Source organism: Lemur catta, chromosome 8, assembly GCF_020740605.2.
Source record: "Lemur catta isolate mLemCat1 chromosome 8, mLemCat1.pri, whole genome shotgun sequence".
Lineage (NCBI taxonomy): Eukaryota > Metazoa > Chordata > Mammalia > Primates > Lemuridae > Lemur > Lemur catta.
Window position 1 is genome coordinate 42126832 of NC_059135.1, and position 20423 is coordinate 42147254.

General features: G+C 36.0%; 2 protein-coding genes across 2 annotated transcripts in view; one reads left to right on the forward strand and one right to left on the reverse strand.

Moving 5' to 3' along the window:
• Positions 1-20423, reverse strand: part of FAM171B (family with sequence similarity 171 member B) — a 61603-nt gene that overhangs the window by 10897 nt on the left and 30283 nt on the right. Inside the window, exons 2-4 of the mRNA XM_045559990.1 lie at positions 13359-13592; positions 10046-10138; positions 6592-6750 (exon numbers count right to left, since the gene is read on the reverse strand). Of these exons, the coding sequence (XP_045415946.1) occupies positions 6592-6750; positions 10046-10138; positions 13359-13592 (486 nt within the window). The remainder of the gene's footprint in view (positions 1-6591; positions 6751-10045; positions 10139-13358; positions 13593-20423) is intronic.
• LOC123643768 (60S ribosomal protein L15-like) lies at positions 10709-11710 on the forward strand. The gene is made up of 2 exons (XM_045559503.1): positions 10709-10732; positions 11070-11710. The coding sequence occupies exons 1-2, from the start codon at positions 10709-10711 to the stop codon at positions 11661-11663; spliced, it is 618 nt and encodes a 205-aa protein (XP_045415459.1). The 3' UTR covers positions 11664-11710.

Here is a 20423-nt window from a genome sequence, read left to right on the forward strand (position 1 = left end):
AAACAAAAAAATTGGTTCTTGGAAATGAAAAAATTGATAAACTACTAGTTAGCCTAACCAAGAAAACAGAGAAGATACAAATAAACACAATCAGAAATGAAAAAGGAGGCATTAAAACTGATACCACAGAAATACTAAAGATCATCAGAGACTATCATGAACAACCATATGCTCACAAACTAGAAAACCTAAAGGAAATAGATGAATTCCTAAAAACATACAACCTCCCAAGATTGAGCCAAGAAGAAACAAAACTTCTGAATAAACCAATAATGAATAATAAGATTAAATCAATAATAAAAAATCTTACAACAAAGAAAAGCTCAGGACCAGATGGAGTCACAGCTGAATTCTACCAGATGTACAAAGAAGAACTGGTGCCAATCCTACCAAAATTGTCCCAGAAGATCCAGAGAGAGGGAATCCTCCCTAATTCATTCTACAAAGCCAGTGTCGCGCAGATACCAAAGCCAGGATACAACAACAAAAATACAGACCAATACCTCTGAGGAACATTAGATGCAAAAATTCTTAACAAAATACTAGCAAATGGAATCCAACAACACATCAAAAGGATAATTCACCACAATCAAGGGGGTTTTATCCCAGGGATGCAAGGATGGTTCAGCATATGCAAGTCAATAAAGGTGACTCACCACATAAACAGAATTAAAAACAAAAACCATATGATCATCTCAGTAGATGCAGAAAAAGCATTTGATAAAATCCAGCACCCCTTCATGATAAAAACTCTCAAAAAATTTGGCATAGAAGAAACATACCTTAGAGTAATAAAAGCCCTAAATGACAAACCCACAGCCAACAAGATAGTGAATGGGGAAAAGTTGGAAGCATTCCCCCTGACAACTGGAACAAGACAAGGATGCCCATTGTCACCGCTTCTATTCAACATATTAATAGTACTGGAAATCCTAGTCAGAGCACTCAGTCAAGAGAAAGAAAAGGCATCCAAACTGAAAAACAGGAAGTCTAATTATTTTTGTTTGCTGATTATATGATCTTATACCTAGAGAACCCTAAGGACTCCTCCAAAAGACTTCTAGATTTGATAAATGAATTCAGCAGAGTCTCAGGTTATAAAATCAATGTATTAAAATTAACAGCATTTCTGTATACCAACAATGACCAAGCTGAGAACCAAATCTAGAACTCAATCCCATTTACAATAGATGCAGAAAAAAAAAAAAAAACACTATGGAATAGATTTAACCATGGAGGTAAAAGATCTCTACAAGGACTACAAATTACTGATGAAAGAAATTGTAGACAAAACAAATGGGAAAATATCCCATGCTTATGGATGGGAAGAATCAATATTGTTAAAATGATCATACTGCACTATATACGGCAATATACAGATTCAATACAATTACTATAAAAAATACCATCATCGATATCATGCATTGATTTTTAAAAAGATGGTACTTCCTGGTAAGCAGCAACTCAGGGTAGAAAGAGCACTGGACCTGGAGTCAAATGCAATGCATGTTGTTTTCTCTAAATGCCCTCTAATATCCTTTCTGGATCTAATGTTCTATTATCTTTTACTATTGAATCTTAAAAGTTTGATTGATTGAGGTAATTTTAAATGGCTTAAAAGTTGTCTTTTTCATCTTGTCCTTTTCCTTTTTAAAGGTTAGTTTTACAAATTGAGGTAATTTTTAAATTGCAAAAAAAAATACCGTTTTCACAGAATTCAAAACAAAAATTCTAAAATCATATGAAACCAATAAAAGAGCCCAAATATCCAAAGCAATCCTAAGCAAAAAAGAACAAAGCTAGAGGCATCACATTGCCTGACTTCAAACTATACAAGACTGTAGTAACCAAAACAGCATGATACTGGTACAAAGGTAGATTAATGGAACAGAATAGAGAACCCAGAAATAAAGCCACATACTTCCAGCCAACTGACCTTTGACAAAGTTGACAGGAACATACACTGGGGAAAGGATACCTTTTTAAATAAATGGTGCTAGGAAAATTGGATAGCCATATGTAGAAGAATGAAACTGGATCCCTGTCTCTCACCATATGCAAAAATTAACTCAAGATGGATTAAAAACTTAAATATAAGACCTGAAACAATAAAAATCCTAGAAGAAAACCTAGTAACTCTTTTGGACATTAGCTTAGGCAAAGAATTTATGACTAAGACCCTAAAACCAAATGCAATAAAAACAAAAATAGATAAATGGAACTTAATTGAACTAAAAAGCTTCTACACAGCAAAAGAAATAAACAAAAAAGTAAATAGACAATCTACAGAATGGGAAAAAATATTCACAAACTATGTGTCTGACAAAGGACTAATATCCAGAATCTACAAGGAACTCAAACAATTAGGCAAGAAAAAAAAGACCCTTAAAAAGTGGACAAATTATATGAACATTTTTCAAAAGAAGATATATAAATGACCAATAAACATATGAAAAACTGTTCAACATCACTGATCATCAGGGAAATGCAAATTAAAACCACGATGAGATATCACCTTACCCCTGTCAGAATGGCCATTATTAAAAGGTCAAAAAACAGCAGCTGTTGGTGTGGATGTGGTGAAAAGGGAACATTTATACACTGTTGGTGGAAATGTAAATTAGTACAACCTCCATGGAGATTTCTTAATGAACTAAAAGTAGATCTACCATTTGATCCTGCAATCCCACTTCTGGGTATCTCCAGAGGAAAAGAAATCATTATATCAAAAATATACCTGTACTTGTATGTTTACTGCAGCACAATTCACAATTGCAAAGATATGGAACCTAAGTGCCCATCAACCAATGAGTGGGTTAAGAAAATGTGGTGTATGTACGTACCATGGAGTGCTACTCAGCAATGAGAAAGAATGGCATAATGGCTTCTGCAGCAACTTGGATGGAACCAGAGGCCACTGTCCTGAGTGAAATAACTCAGGAATGGAAAAATTATACATGTTCTCACTTATAAGTGGGAGCTAAACTATGGCTGCACAAGGGCACACAGAGTTGTGTAATGGACATTGGAAGCTCAAAAGGGAGGGTGGGAGGTGGTGAAGGCTGAAAAATTACCTATGTGGTATAATGTACACTACTTGGGTGATGGGCACACCAAAAGCCCAGACTCCACCATTATATGATGTATACACGTAAAAGAATTCAACTTGTACCCTCTAAATCTAGTAATTTTAAAAATGATTTTAAAAAATCAAATAGTTACTGGATCCACATTAAGGATATTTTAAATGCAGTCTTAAAATGTTTTATAAACATAGGCTACACAATATAACATTATCAAATTAATATGAACCTAAGTTATCTAGTTCTCTCAGAGCCATCTGATTTAAGGGCACTGGAATCCAATTCAATGTTTTTAAAAACCAACAACCAAAAAACCATATCTCATTAGTATACCCAAATACTCTACCATACCACATCATCAATGCAGATACAGATTTGAAACATCTGGCCCTCCTTCCTCCAAGACCATGTGTTTCAAGGCATGCTAAACCAAACAGACCCACCTGTACTCCTTATGTAAAAAACATTCAGATCCAAAATGCAATTTTTAATGGGTAGGTTTGGCAATTAAACATGAAACAAAATCATTATGCAATATTGTTATTTGATAAAAATATCTTATACTTGATTAAGACTACAAATGAAAGAATATGAACTTGGACTTCAAATATTAATATTAGACTTCAAAGGTCAAAAAGAAAAAGGGAGATTAAAAGAAGAATTGCATATATTGTTTTGCCAAAGGATTTAAAGATTTGATTATAAAATTTATATTATGCCTTCTTAAATATTGGGAACTATAGATTTGTTACTCTGGAAGAAAAAACAAAGTGCCTTTTTTTTTTCCAGAATATTTATAATAATTAAAAATAGGATTATGGATAGTGTTAAAGTTACAGTATTTTTACAAATAATTTGATAATTTTGGATTTTATAAGTTAATTTACTAACACATTAGACACAGCTGAAGAAAGTATACTTTTTATATATTATTTGCTTTTGGTCTAAATTTTTGAATCTTTGGCTTCAAAGCTAGAGTTTCGTTCATTCATTTAACAAGTATTTATAAAGCCCCTACTGGCACCGTGCACTCAAATGGGCTCCAAAGATACAGTGAGTACATCATTTCTTATACCGTCTGTAACACTTTTTCACAATCCTCAATGCTATCAAAAATCCTTTTTCACTTATTCATTGTCAGTTTTTTCCCCACCTGAATGTAACCTCATGGTAGGCTACAAAGGCAACATAATTAGGTGCTCAAGAAATGCCTCCTTTCTGAGGAGGTGGCATCCGAGCTACGGCCAAATGGTAAGGAGCCACCCATGCAAAGACCTCTGAAAATAGCTTTCCAGGAAGAATATGCAAGTACAAAGCCCCCAGATCAGCAGTGAATTTTAGCAGGTGTAAGAACGAAGGCCGTGGGACTGGAGGGCTGTAGCGGGGAGAGGCCACCCTGGAGGGCTTTGGCCAGGGAAAGGAGTCCTTGTCATCACGACGACTGTCATCTGACATGTCTTCAGTTATCAGGGCAACTACTGGCTTATTGAAAAATTTCAGCATTTAGATAATTAGCTGTAATAAATTGCCTGAAATATTAAATATCAGATGAGCAAAGTAATGCCATACATATTTTATAGACTAATATACGGTAAGTAATCCATTGTAAGCACAAATTAAGTGTTATATAATTTTAAGTAACTATAATATATCAAACTGCTTAGTAAATCCAGTTGGTTGGCTTTCTGAAGTGCCTACTTCAACCCCACACTGCGATTGACACCACATCATTTGAGATACAGCCAACTCAAAGAAGGGAAAAAGAATGGTGCAAGGGGAAAAAGAGACTGAAAGACAATGAGAAGGAGAAAAAACGTTTATAAAGGACACATTTTTTATACTCACAGAACTCTACAACTGTGCAGTCCAATACAGTAGTCACCAGCTGCATGTGGCTATTTTAAGTTCCTCAGTATCGTATTTCAAGAGCTAGATCGCCACAGGTAGCTAGCAGCTACCACATTGGACAGAGCAGAAGAATATTCCCATTTGCCAGCACTGCTGTACAAACCTTGTTAATGATGCAGCATTCTCAGGACAATCAAAACGTTTAATAAATAATCTCAAGCAGTTAGTGAGGAATGTTGGAGGGCAGAGCTCACTATCATTCCTTCCCACTAAATCTCATGAGTCTTGTCCATGAACACCCTGCAGCACAACACGAGCTTCATCTGTGACAGCATGCCCTGATACCGTTCTTGTAAATGCTTTTATTTTGCGTATCCTACAACTTACATCTGGAAAATCTTGGCAGGTGGCTTAGATTAGCTTCCTCAAGAAGGAAGAGATCATTTGAGTGCAAATAGTTTATTTGGGAGGTAATCCAAGAAAGCACCTCCCCCGAAGGGGTGGAGGCAAAACACAGCAGGAAGGAAGAAAACACACAGGCTGTGTGAACAAGCAGGGTATCACTGTGGCAACTCCAGCTCAGGCCCATTGGGGCCAGAAGCTGGCTCAGAGTTGTCCTAGCCAAACCAGCTCTTGTCTGTCATTGGTTGAGAGCTTGCCCCAAGTGAGGGCCAAGCCTGCTTCCTGGACTAGGGAATGCCCGCAGGCAGTCACAGATGTGAGTAGAAAAAACACAGGTTTGTTACGGAAGAGTGAAGGTCATCTGGCTGAGGCACTGATAGCATTAGCTGCAGAAGATTAAAAAAAAATACACACACACAAAACCCTATCTAAACAAAACACTTATTTGCCCTTATTAGTGTCATTTCTGGCTGTTCCTAATATGAAATAAATCAAAAATATGACACAACTGAAACCATCAAAATTATAGATTGTCTGAGGTGATTTTAAAACAGTGGAATTTGTTATAACAAGTGGTAGAAATGATGGAACAAGTGATGCACACAGAGAATGTACAGTATTTTTAAGGCAGTTATTCATGAATGTATTTTTCAATGTATATTTCTGTCATTCTCTTAACTTTTATATTATGACAGCCTTATAGTAAAGCTGTTGACTCTGGAATACATATATTTTCAATATTTATATTTTACTCAGAGAATAGCAAATACATATCAAAAGAAAAAAAAAGTTTATACCAATCTATAAACTTAATTTTTTTTATATCAATCATTGACATTTCACATATTAATGAGTGTAAGGTGAAAATATGCAAAGATACGTATAAACTTCAAATCAAATTTTGATTTTTAAAAGTATTTTTAATTTGTAAAGTTACACAATAATTATTTACTATACCTTGCTTAAGATCCAAAGCAGGTATCAAATAAAATTTAATGAATTTAAATGATATCAAAGGAAATTTCCATTAATTTGAAATAATGTATGCTGAAGACTGGTATAATCTTTCTTTCATTGCATAAAAGGGGATTTCTTATAAACATTTTAATAACTAGATTTGTTTCAAAAGTTTCATGTATTCTGTGAAGCCTAAATGAATATCAAATATCTAATAGCTATCTAAGTATCTAAACAAATATTCGAAAGATTTATGTGATTTTCATAAATATGATTACATTATGCAAAAGTGAGATAATACCTGGTTTATTGAGAGTAATTCCAGTTGTATACAGGAAATTGTCCACTTTCAAAAATTGTTGTAAAACTGTAAGATAGCCAGTAACATTGCTAATGTGATGGTTGTCAGGAAGTTTAATTAAGGCTTTTGAAAACTGAACACTCGGTTGAGATTTGGCATCTGAAAAAAGGAAATCTCATTAACAACTAGAAAAATGCATGTCAAGCATAGCATCATTGGTCACAACATTTTAATTTAAAAGAAGCAGTTATAATCATTTCTAAACATCACTAACATCTTCTCATAATTATTTTAAATTCAGAACCAACTAAATAAGAAATTTCCTTTTCTTTAGATTACACAAGGTACCCTTGCATTACTTGATTCTGCAGCCCAGAATTTCCTCACCCATTTTGGGGTTTCACTCTAGGAAACACCATAGTGACCATTTTTTGCCCATGTGGCTCAGTTGGGGTCTCATTTCTGTAACAGGAATAGAGTTGATGGTACATACCAGAATGGCCTAAACCAATTTAAAGCTTCTCATTATTGTCTTAGCCACAGTGATTTGTTCAGTGATGGGCCCTGTCCCAAGCACAGGTAATGAGATGCACTGTGAGTTTTGCTTGGATATTGCAGGTCGGGAGGGGGGCCAGGGGCAGGCTAGCTTTTCCCCCAGTGGATCTTATATGAGCAGGTATATATCTGGGAGTTGCAACAGCCACCTTGTGACCAAAAATGGAAGCTCATTTGAAAATCCAGGCAATATTCAAAGAGTGGAGAGTTGAAAAATGGAGAGAGTAAAACCAGTTATCAATTATTTCTACTAAGTCCTGATCAAACCATATCTAGTTGGTCCTACTCTAGACTTATCAATTATTTGATAAATAAATAAAGGCTTCCTTTGGGCATAAGGTAGTTTAGAACTTGGTTTTCAACAACTTACAACAGAAAGTATCTGACATTCAGCCACATATTTAAGTGACTAGTTTTCTCTGTCAGATAATTAATCATGCATTAAAAGTCTTCCAAATACAAGGTATTCAACTTATAAATATTATCCCAGGAACTTCAAATTGATTATCTTCTAAAATTATCAAGTGAGCTGAGTGACAATATTGATATTTCTGTAATCAATACATTATATTTAACAATTCAAAGATCAACTTAAATCATTACAACTAAAAATTATCAAGAACGTCAGCTTTTGCTTTAGACTTTGACATGATCACTAATAAAGACAAATGTAATCAGTTAAATTATTAGAATGAAAAAAGTTATCAGTTTTTAAAGAGTTGCAGGACAATAAATGAAAAAATAAGAGAATCCTCAATCACTTTATTTCTGATGTGTGAAGCTAAAATACCACCTGGAAAATAGTTAAACAAAATAACACAATTATAATATACATTGTTATTTGGTTAAGTTGTTTAAGAGCATAATCTGATGCCTTCTGATCGCTTGCAGGTACTATCCACAACTCACTCTTTTAAAATATGTGGCTTAATTATGTTGAAGATCCAAATTTCTTACAACTGAAAACATGTACACTAAGTGAAATACCTAGCTGAGCTTATGTAAGGTTTTATACATTCCTAAAGTTTTCTATTTTTCCTCCTTTTACAACAAATACATTCACACACAGGGCTAGCATACTTTCATTGTACAAATTGAACACCTTCCTGATGAAATATCTTATGGAAGTTAAGAAGTGAGGATTTTTTTGTTGTTGTTGAGACAGGATCTCTCTGTGTTGCCCAGGCTGGAGTGGAGTGGCATCATCATAGCTCACTGCAACCTCAAACTCCTGGGCTCAATCTGCCTGCCTCAGCCTCCCGAGTAGCTGGGACTACAGGCTACGCCACCATGCCCAGATAATTTTTCTGTTTTTTGTAGAAACAAGGTCTTGCTATGTAGCTCAGGCTGGCCTCAAACTCCTGGCCTCAAGTGATCCTCTCACCTCTGCCTCCCAAAGTGCGAGAATTACATGCATGAGGCACTGGGGCCGGCCAAAAAGTGAGGAGATGTATCTTCTACAAAAAGATTTAATATCAGAAACATCCATCCTTTCCTGCTTAGCCTTAGCCAAATGGGTGACCTCTTAGGGAAATGAGGTGGTAAAAGGAAGTGATCTGAGAATTCAAGAGGTTTCATGGTGTTCTCATGGAGACCTGTCAAGCTATGACCAGCACTGTCCATATAAACAAGCACTCACCATTGCTTGGTCTCACACTGATCCATGTCATGTATGCCAGCAGAAACTGCAATTGGTAATGGTTTGGAGAGGCCAGTATGGACTAGGAATGTGTTAAAAGACTGAAGAGATACTGTGGAGAACCCAATTGCATTAAGGCCCCAGCAGCATAAAATACAGCCTCTCTCTGCAGATGTAGTTTCTATTAACTTTCCATCCTTTCACACACAACTCCACATCCACTGATGCCCCAGTGAGAGATGTGATTTGGAAAGGACAACAGAGCTCGTTCTCATATCTGCCAAACACCAGCAAAATCAGTGGCTCAAAATTCTGCCAGACACCTTGGCATTTCAGGAGCAAAAGATTCCACAGCCTCACTCAGTAAATGACTCCAAAGTTAATCAAGCCCTAGTTTAATTTTTTTTCCAACAATAGTATTAGGTTTTCTGGTTTAGTATGTTAGGAATAAGTATGAATAAAATAGCATCTAAAAATGAAAAGAACTTTCACAAACAGTTCTCTTCATCATGACTCTCTTATTAGACTCTACCTTGAGGATTTTCTCACTTTACCAGTCATTCCTATTATGCTTTAGACCTAAACATTAATTTACCAATACAAAACAAAAAACCAAATTGTTGTTATTTACAGGGGTGTCATATGATATGCAGTAAAAGTCACAGAATTTGGAGGCTTCTCCTAAGCACCAGCTAAGGGCTTTGGGGGGGTGAGGTAAGGATGAAACTACCATCTCCATGGTTGGTGAAGCAGAATTGGAGAACATGGCTTGAATCAGTACCCAAATAAGGCTTTCTGCACTGTTCCCTTTGGGATATGCATGTGAGATAAATCATGTCTGCCCAGTGCTAGGCCTCTCCCACACAGGCAGCAAGATTAACTCAGGACTAGAGGCACTCTGCACGTCAGAGAGCTGCGAAGGTCTGAGCAACATGTGTTCTCTCTTTTCCCAATATCACCCACCACTGAAACCCCAGTAAGAGATGTGATTTGGAAAGAACGACAGAAGCTTTTTCCAATACTTCCAAAAGTCAAACCTTCCTATTTGGGAGGCTAAAATAGTAAAGGAAAAATTGATTGCCGCTACACAAAAAAATCATACTATTAGTTTAATAGTAAAATAAAGATTGGTTCACAGTCAGTGCTAATTGCTGATCAATTTAGATTGTTCCCAAGTTATAATTAACATTGATTCATTAGTCAAGAAGTACAGTTAATAATAACTTTAAGTGTTTACTTACTAAGAAGTATTGTACTTACCAGCTAATTTTCCAGTAATTAAAACAGTGTCTTCAAATAGCCATATATTTGCTTGGCTTTGTGGGAACAGTGAAAGTGTAACTGATGAATATACTGTGAAATATAGCACAATTAGAATATTTTATTTAATGTGGGAAATAAAACTGGGACAAATATAGCTCTGTGACAGCAAGTACTAAAAAGTGGGGAAAAAAGAAAAAAAACTGATGGGAAGAATGATTCAAAACAAAGGAGGAAGGAATATAAAATATGATGGAGGAAAAAGGTTCACAATAAAATGAGAAGAAAACATTGGATATCACTATCGTATTTCACTAATCTTTTCTATTTCCTATAGTAGTCTGTACCAAGGTAACTAATGATGTTTTATAACTAACTCCAGATGTAAATGATCAGGTTAAATGCTTGCATAACCCTCTGCTATTCTCTCTATATAAGTTATTTGTTATTTACTTCTAACGATTTTTAAAAAATTTTTTCTTGGCTCCATGATTCAAGGTTCTCTAGATAGAGACTACATCCACTCTTCATTTTTAACTTCCCACATGAGCACAATGCTCTTCTGCACATGGTACAATTTGCCAAAAGGACTCTGAGTTGGCAAAGAAGGAAACAATTTAATGCAGAATATGATTCACAGGCAAGCTTTGGTGGTAACGCAGCATGGAGCTGAACCTGCCTGCAAGAGTAGGCAGCTGAGATATGGTGGGATGAGTAAGTGCAGATCACCTGAAAGACAGATTACTTCAAGATCTGGAGCAACAAGCTGGGACAAAAGAGCATTCTATAAGCAAGAACAAATCAGATAAACTTACCAATCTTGCAAAAGAAAAGTAAGTTTTGAGGAGTTATTCAAAGCACAAGCTCTTATTTGGTATCTCTCCTCTATGCTATAGAAGTATTTAAAATTAATAGAAATAACACAGTATCCTCAAGCCTCTTAAAAGAAAACACACTTGGAAAAGGGATCGTGGGAGAAAGGCTCTTTCCTTTCCGTCTGGCGGCAGCCATCAGGTAAGCCAAGGTGGGCGCATGCAAGTATATCCAGGAGCTATGGAGGAAGAAGCAGTCTGATGTAACGTGCTTCCTTCTGAGGGTCCGCTGCTGGCAATACCGCCAGCTCCCCGCGCTCCACAGGGCCCCCCGCCCCACCCACCCGGATAAAGCGCGCAGACTGGGATACAAGGCCAAGCAAGGTTATGTCATATATAGGATTCGTGTGCGCCATGGTGGCGGCAAACGCCCAGCTCCTAAGGGTGCGACCTATGGCAAGCCTGTCCGTCATGCTCGAAGCCTTCAGTCTGTTGCAGAGGAGCGAGCTGGACGCCACTGTGGGGCTCTAAGAGTCCTGAATTCTTACTGGGTTGGTGAAGATTCCACGTACAAATTTTTTGAGGTTATCCTCATTGATCCATTCCATAAAGCTATCAGAAGAAATCCTGACACCCAGTGGATCACCAAACCGGTCCACAAGCACAGGGAGATGCGTGGGCTGACATCTGCAGGCCGCAAGAGCCGTGGCCTTGGAAAGGGCCGTAAGTTCCACCACGCTATTGGTGGTTCTCGCCGTGCAGCTTGGAGAAGGCGCAATACTGTCCGGCTCCACCGTTACCGCTAATATAATGTTTGTAAAATTCATACCTAATAAACAATTTAGGACGGTCATGTCTGCTTAAAGGTGTTATTTGTCTGTTAAACTAGTCTGCAGATTGTTTCATGAATGCTTTGTCAAATTATGAAGTTAAAAGTGCAATCATGTTTGAAGACTATAAGTGATGGGATATTTTGTTTCTAATAAGATAAGCTTTTTGTCTTTGCTTTATCTTATTAGGGAGTTATATGTCAGTGTTTAAAACATGCTGTGTGGTATAATAGGTGTAAAATAAATTATTTAAAAGAGGAAAAAAAGAGAACACACTTGCATGGAAATGTTTTTAATATTTTGAGATACTGCAAAGAACTTTAAAAGAAATATGGAAAAAGGGTAAAGTACAAAAAGTATACAATGATGAGAAGTAAAATAAAATATACTTTTTTTTCTTGCACAGGAAAAAGTGAATTACCAAATGAAAGTATAATTTCAATTTCAGAATACATTAACATTTAGACTGATTAACAGACTTATTAAATTGGAGAAGAGGTGGTGGAGTCGTAGCTTGGACCTCAAGATGATGATAAGTAGAGCATTATCACATATTTGGATACTTTCTTAGTCATAGGTAGCTTAAAAGGGGACAGCGCTGACAGTTTTTAAAGCTGATAAACCTAAGGAGAATCTTTCTGAACCTCAGTAAAACTTAACATTCAGATTTCTTTTCACTTAAAAATTTTTCTTATTATAAAAGGCATGTAATGCCCACTTTGAAAAAGTTGAGGAATACTGAAAAGAATAAGAAGAAAATGATGGACATTGCCATACCACCACAGGGACAACCACTAGTGATATTTTAGTACAGCTCTTTGTTGATTTTTCCTGTGATTTTTTTTTAAATAGCAACTATGATATTGTATACAGAATATTTTTACTCTGCTTTTTTCATTTAATAACATAAGCATTTCTGTCTCTCAATAAAAACTTTTCATAATATTTTAATGATACTTTTTAAAATTTTTATAAACTTTAAAAAAACTTTTCTAAGGTGAAAAATCTAAAAAGTGTCTATTTCTTTGGTGTACAGATCTTGGATTATTAGGGAGATAAAGCACATTGTCATGTTTACTAACCATTTGTATGTCCTGTTGTGAAAATTGCTAGGCCGTGATTTTGTCCATTTATCTTATTTAGGTAGGGCCTTGACATTTCCTCACTAATTTGTATTAATTCTTTGCATATTATAATAAATATATCACCCCTCATTGTTTCAAATATGTTTCCAACCTCAACTGCTTTTTATGTTTTTAACATACAGGGCATAGGCCCTGTAAATGTGGTGCCCTTTATAAAATAGGCCCAAGGGGACTCCTTTGTCTGTTCTACCCTGTGAGCACACAATAAGAAGGCACCATCTATAAACCAGAAAGCAGACCCACACCAGACACCAAATCTGCTGGCACCTTGGTCCTGGACTTCACAGCCTCCACAACTGTAAGAAATAAATTTCTGTTGTTTATAAGACACCCGGTTTATGGTTATTTTGCTATAGCAATCCAAACAGACTAAGCTTTCTTTAAACTGGCACTCCCTTCTAATCTCCCTATATTGACTTCACTTAGGCACTCTCATTTTCAGCTTACCAGAACAAGATATTCCCAAAACAGAGGGGGAAAACATCCTTTATATTTAGTGGATACAAAACACTCATTAAGTACTTACTTGGCATTCTTCCGGTTTTCCAAGGCAGAGGGGTCAACACGTAGCCATCTTTGTAAGCAATAATAGTTAAGCTGAGTCCTAATTTATAGGGTACTTTTATCAACACTGCACCATTGTTTTTAGTTACTGTGGAATTGGTCTTCGTGTAGTTTACAAACACTTCTACAACTGCTTGACTCAGGTACTGACGACTGATGATGTCATTCACCTGGACTTTCAGCATAAATACAGACACTGAAAAAGAAAAAGGCAGAAAGTGCAGTGTGTTATATCCTAGACTGCATATGTCACTATACTTTAAATGCCATTCAACGTGTCTGAATAACAGTACAAAACTATTGTTAAATTTAGGAAATACGTATTTATGGATGGATAAAGAAAGGTAAAAACATTCTAACTAATTCATATTCTTCCTAGAACTAAATAAATTTGCATATAGTCAAGCCCTCCATAATGATGTTTTGGTCAATGATGGACCACATATATGACAGTGGTTCCATAACATTATAATGGAGGCCAGGTGCAGTGCCTCATGCCGCTAAGCCCAGCACTTTGGGAGGCCAAGGCAGGAGGATCATTTGAGGCCAGGAGTTTGAGACCAGCCTGGGCAATATAGTGAAACCCTGTCTCTACAAAAAAATTTTTAAAATACCTGGGCATAGTGGTGTGCACTTGTAATCCTACCTACTCCAGAGGCTAACCCAGGAGGATTGCTTGAGCCTAGGAGTTCAAGGTTACAGTGAGCTATGATAATGCCATTGCACTTCAACCTGAGCAAAGAGCAAGACCCTGTCTCTAAAAAAAATATTCCAATGGTCTAGTGATGTCGTAGCTATCATAATGTAGCAGAGGAATGCATTACTCACGTGTTTACGGTGATGCTGGTGTAAACAAACCTACTGTTCTGCCAATTGTATAAAAACAGTACATACAATTATGTACAATACAAAATACTTGATAATGATAATAAATGATTATGTTACTGGTTTATGTATTTACTGTACTATATTTTCTATCATCATTTTAGAGTGTAGTCCTTCTACTTATAAAAACAAACCTAACTGTAAAACAGCCTCAGGCAGGGCCTTCAGGAGGTATTCCAGGAAAAGGCATTGTTACAACGGGAGATAGATCCATGTGTCATTGCCCCTGAAGACCTTCCAGTGGGACAAGATGTGGAGGTAGAAAAGAGTGATATTTATGATTGTGACCCTGTGTAGACCTAAGCTAATATATTTGGTTGTGTCTTAGTTTTTAACAAAAAACTTTACAAAGTAAAACAATTAAAAATTTTAAAAATAGAAAAAAGCTTATAGAATAAGGATATAAAGAAAGAAAATATTTTGTATAACTGTACAGTGTGTGTTTTAAACTGTTATTACGAAAGAATCAAAAAGTTTAAACATAAAAAGCTTATAAAGGAAAAAAGTTACAGTAAGCTAAGGTTAATTTATTAAGAAAGATTTTTTTTTTATAATTTTAGTGTTGCCTAAGTGTACTGAACAGTGTTTATAAAGTCTACAGTAGTGTACAGTAATGTCCTAGGCCTTCACATTCACTCACCACTCACCATGTACCACTTTTATCTTTTATATCATATTTTTGCTGTACCTTTTCTATGTTTAGATATATTTAGATACACAAATACTTACCATTGTGTGGCAATTGCCTACAGTATTTCAGTACAGTAACATGCTGTGCAGGTTTGTAGCCTAGGAGCAATAGGCTACGCCATATATCCTAGGTGTGCAGTGGGCTATAGTATCTAGGTTTGTGTAAGTCCACTCTGTGACATTTGCACAACAAAGAAATCACCTAATGATGGATTTCTCAGAATGTACCTCCGTCACTAATCGACACGTCTGTATTTATTATTAATAAGGCACAATATTATTACTCCATTGTTTTCTATCAATTAAGGTGAAGAAAAGAGAGCCGTGAATAACAAAAAATGTGTCTCACTAATACGCTTTCAAGTTATGTAGATCTAACACTAATTCCAAATGCAGCCAAAGTTCTTAGAGTAAAATGCCATTTGTGCATGGCTCACTATTTTATTCCGTCTTCTGGAAAGCAGATGTTTTTCAGTTCCAAATATCAAAAATGTTTCTCTAAAATATTGAAGAGCATTATCCATTAATTATACAAGAAAAACAAAACTAACATAAATCAAGAAAAAACAAGAATTAAAGCTAGTTTGTACCTAAAGGCCTTACTCCTCAAGTATAGATCTTGACAATGTGTTCATGGATTTATACATGATGATGTCCACTTAAAAAAGAACCTGTACCACCAGGAAAATGCCATTGCAAGCATGAATCATGTCTTTGCAAAAGATGCTTTCTCTTCCCCTGCAAATGGGCTAGTCAGTCAAGGTCTACCTTTGCCATTCCCTAGATGTGTGACCTTCAGTGAGTTACCTTTCAAAGGCCATTTGCTCATCTGTAAAATCAGGAGACTGGCAACTACTCTTAGGTAATAAAATGAAATAATGCAAGTAATTGCTCAGTACAGTACTTGGCTATCAAATGATTATTAGTAGTAAAAACTTTTACTCCACAATTGGAGACCACAAACATTAGAGCACATTGATTAGAAATACTTCATAAGGATTGATTATGCTGCTATGTATCTGCATAAACAAACCCATTTTTACTCAAGATAATTTTTATCAAAATAGCACGTCAGATAAAAAATCCTAGTCAAAGTTGATTGAGCCTCATTATTGCTACCAAACGGTCATTATGCCTGTCTGTTCTAACTTTGTTCAAATAAACTGGACCTTAAGTTGCTTTTGGATCATAACAAAGACATTTTAAATACAAATAGAACCATTGTAATAACTGCCCAATTCTAGGGAAGGTACAATCCACCAAGCCAGAAAAGAAAATAGCTCTGATCCTTTTAAGAAGCTAAAAATGGGGTTAAATGTTAACCAAACACTTCTGTCTCTCTAGATTCAGACACACACATTTTCAGTATATTTCTTCTTATATATGATAAAAATGTTTAACCATAATATAAAATAAAATGTGTTGAGGGTTAATGAGCCAGGCATTGTGTCCATTTTTACATGCATTACTCCATTTACTCTTCAAAAACCTTCATGGGAGAGATACTATTGTTTTCTTCATTTCACACATATTGATAACTGAGAGTTATTACAGTGGTTTGAAAGCATCATGGCTAACCCACAGCAAATGGAAAACAAAAATCAGGACATAAACTCAGGACCATCTCTCCTCAAAGATTCTGCTCATAAACCACTGCAACACATCTGCCTGAACATACTCTTAAAAGCAACTATAGTCCCAGTTTAGAGTGTGGAGATGCAAGAACTGATTGGGAAAAGGAAAGAAAAGAGAGGATTATATGCAATCATACCTTAAGATGCGGTTCCATTAGCCAGTCTGAAATACTGTTCATTTCCTGAACAATATCATAAATATTCAAATGTAAATATGGAGAAGAGATTCCAAGGTGAAACAGAGATAACTGAAGTTTATCCACACCTCTGCTTCTTCAGCATTTTGAATGATAATAGACAGCCTTGGAGGAGGTCAAATTATTTGTGAGCAGTCATTACTATCATTACTCTTAAGAGACAAATTGAGGAACATCAGGTAGTAAAAGGTCAATTAAGTCTTGGGCCTTAACTCCAACTGTTCCTTAAACTATTTAACTCTTTTTCCCTTCATATCATTAATTCAGCCCATTATTATTACTTTAAAATAAGTAAAATGTTTGTTAACAATTTAAAATCGAAAGATGATGAAAGGCTGGGAATAAATATATGTGCCTGGTGCCAAGCCTTGTTATGTATATTATCACAAAAATCTCAATATACTTTTGTAAAATATATAACATCAAGTCCATTTTACTGATGAAGAAATGAGGATTCAGACAGGTCATGCAAACTGCTCAGTCTCACAGATGGTAAGAGGCCGTGTCAGCCTTCAAGTGCACCCATGAATGACTCCAAAACCATCTCTGTACCATGCACCAGTGGGTCTTGGGGTCACACTTCTAAAATTAACTCAAGTAATATATGATTGAGCAATCATCATTGAGAACTTAAATTCTCACTTAACATCAATTAAAAAGAAAAAATAAAAGTGTCCCCTGGCCACACACCCATACGTTCATATCAAACCATGGCCTCAAACTCAAATGGGAAATATAACTCTTGGGTAAAAAAATAAAAGGTTGAAATACCTTATATATGACATGATGGGCTTCTAAACCAAATGTACTTGAATAAGTCCATCTAGTACAAAAAACTATTATAAGTGTAGAGAATAAGTAGATGCTGTTCAATTCAAAATAATTCCCCCAGCCACCCAGCCCCTAATCCCCCAGTCAAAATTTATTGAGCCATTGGCATAAAGCACTTACTAATACAGGCCAGACAGATTCTATTGGGGCCTCAAAATGTGAATAAGGGTACACAGAGGCTAATGTTTGCTGGAGCTGAATTATCTTAGAGAGAAAGTCTAGGAGACCCTACCATTGTGCTTTCCAGCACTTCCCTGGGCCCTCTCCTTCCAGAAGCTGGGCTGTGCAGCCCCTCCAGCAGATCTGTGACCTACATCATAACACTTCCCTTTGTTTCTTATAGCCAGAGTCAGTTTCTGTTGCTTGCTCCTTAAGTAAGCACGTTAGATGATATAGGGTACAAACGTAAATATAGCCTATTTTATTTAATAGGCCACATTATCTGTTATAGATATACATCTTTTATAGAAAGTGAAGGAAGTATAATATTAAGTACCAAAAATATGATAAGCCATATGAGAGAGAGACTGGATATAACTAACAGATATGGGAATTAGGATTCCCTATTAAAATTGGATAATGGGTTTTATTCAAACCAAATGTACCTACAATGGCTCCTTCAACAGCATATTCAGACATGAGACTTGGGGAATTTTTATTAATTCATTTGCTTCAAAGATCAATTTCAGAAATTCTCAGAGCCTTTGGATTTACAGACAAATCCCAATGTGTGGTAAGATCTTAAGTTAAATTCACAAAAAAGCTCCGCATATTCCATCTGTCTCATCCTTGTAAAAGTAAAGTTGCCAAGATAAGACACACTAAAACCTCCTGACATTCTGAAACTGGGTTCGATATATAAAACGTTTTCTAAAACATTTTCTGATCCAGAATGGATGATTTTATTTTTTCACAAGTAATAATAATGTTAATATAGATTTGACGAGAAAATAAATCTATTTAGAAAAAAAGATTTGTAAGGATCAAATCTTGGCTATCAAAATCACAATTCCCCTTTCTGATGAGATCCCCTGTATCTGTACCTTAGATCACTTAGTAACTTAGTGCATAATGTAGGTATGACCTTCAGGGTCCTGTCTAGCTCAACTTGGAAAAACCTAACAAATTATGTTGCCATTGTCTCTTCCTTAATCCCTTTTAAGTGAAAGCTGACATCATCAATCACAGGTTTTATATATACATACATGTTTTATTTGTGTGATACACGCACACATATCCAGCCCACTGCTGGAAACTTTATACGTGTTTGCCAATTTCATGCTAACACAGACCTGCAAGACATTTTCCAATTTTAAGGCAAGGAAATCGAGGTTAAAATTGCACAGCTAATAAGGGTATAGCCAGGATTCACAGACAAGTTCCTCTGACTCCAAGAGCCACGCTCTTTACTCCACATCATCTCTCCTTGAAAAGCTTTAGGGATTTGGTTTTCATCATATTTACTAATTTATTTTCTCCCAGCCAATGCTGAGAAGGAAATGCTCACTTGCTGACTCTCTGTGCCTCTTTTCCCCATTCTCAAGCCTGGTTTGTCTCTCACCCCAGCACAAGCTACAGCAAAAGCAGTCTTTAAAAGAAACAATCAAACAAATAAAAAACCTTGGCTAAAAGGCTGGTCAAAGCAATTTAAAAAGCATGAACAACTCTTTTTTCCTTCAAATAAAAGGAAAAGTTATAAAGAATTACCTGCTCATGACTTAAACAGGACGCTTCTGACTTCTGTGGTGTCAACAGTTGATCACACAAGCAGCACTGGCAGTCAGACACCATCCACACCCATAACAATCCTCCTTACTAGTTCTCTCCTCCAACAAAAATACTCTGGCATTTAGACGGGGCAGATTCCATGATTAAATATATGATTTTCCACCAGAGGTGCTTTTGTCTCCATAATCTATCTACTCTTTTTCTGGTATATTTTTCAGCTTTCCATGAACATATTATTTCTCTGTCACTTAATGATAATCATTATGTCTTGCCCACATAATCTTCTTTTCAATATGTCACCACTGGTTTAAAAATGGTTCAACAGCAAATGATTTCAACTACAGACCTTTAGAAAACATATAATCTAAATGTTGAGAGAAACAAGTAAAAATAAAATACATACCCATGAGCCAGGTCCTGAGGTTGCTGGAAAAGATTTAACTATTTAACACATGATTAGAAGCATTGTTAAAGTAGCGAGAGTCATCTAAATTCAAAGAATAATAAATAGGTATAAAGCAATGTTCTAGAAAAAGCATATTAGAACCAACACTATATTATGGTTCTGCTATAGAATACAGATAGGTAACTCAAAGTCCAGAAAGGGTTAAAAAAAATACTGCTAACTATATATTTGGGTGACATCTACATCTTGATGTGGGTGGGCTGATAAAATTACAATCCCACTTCTTTTCAAGACAATCTGACATCATCCTATTATGCTGTTGCCATTATGTAGGTTACAACTGTGCACATGGAGAAGCCACCTCATTTTCAGATTTCTCCCACACAAAAACTCACCTACTTCTTTTCCATTATGTTTCAAGTGTCTACAGGAATTTCATTTAATGTTACAACTTTTTTTTTTTTAAGAGATGGGGTCTTGCTCTTTCACCCTGGCTGGAGTACAGTGGCACAATCAATCATAGTTCACTGTAACCTCCAACTCCTAAGCTCAACAGATCTGCCTGCCTCAACCTCTCAAGTATCTGGGACTACACATACATGCCACCATGCCTGGCTAATTTTTATTTATTTCTTTGTAGAGACAGGGTCTCACTA

Coding starts and splice junctions, on each gene's coding strand:
- LOC123643768 (XM_045559503.1), top strand. CDS start 10,709: ATGGAGCTGAACCTGCCTGCAAGA. Junction 10,733..11,069: donor AGCTGAACCTGCCTGCAAGA/GTAGGCAGCTGA, acceptor AGGTAAGCCAAG/GTGGGCGCATGCAAGTATAT.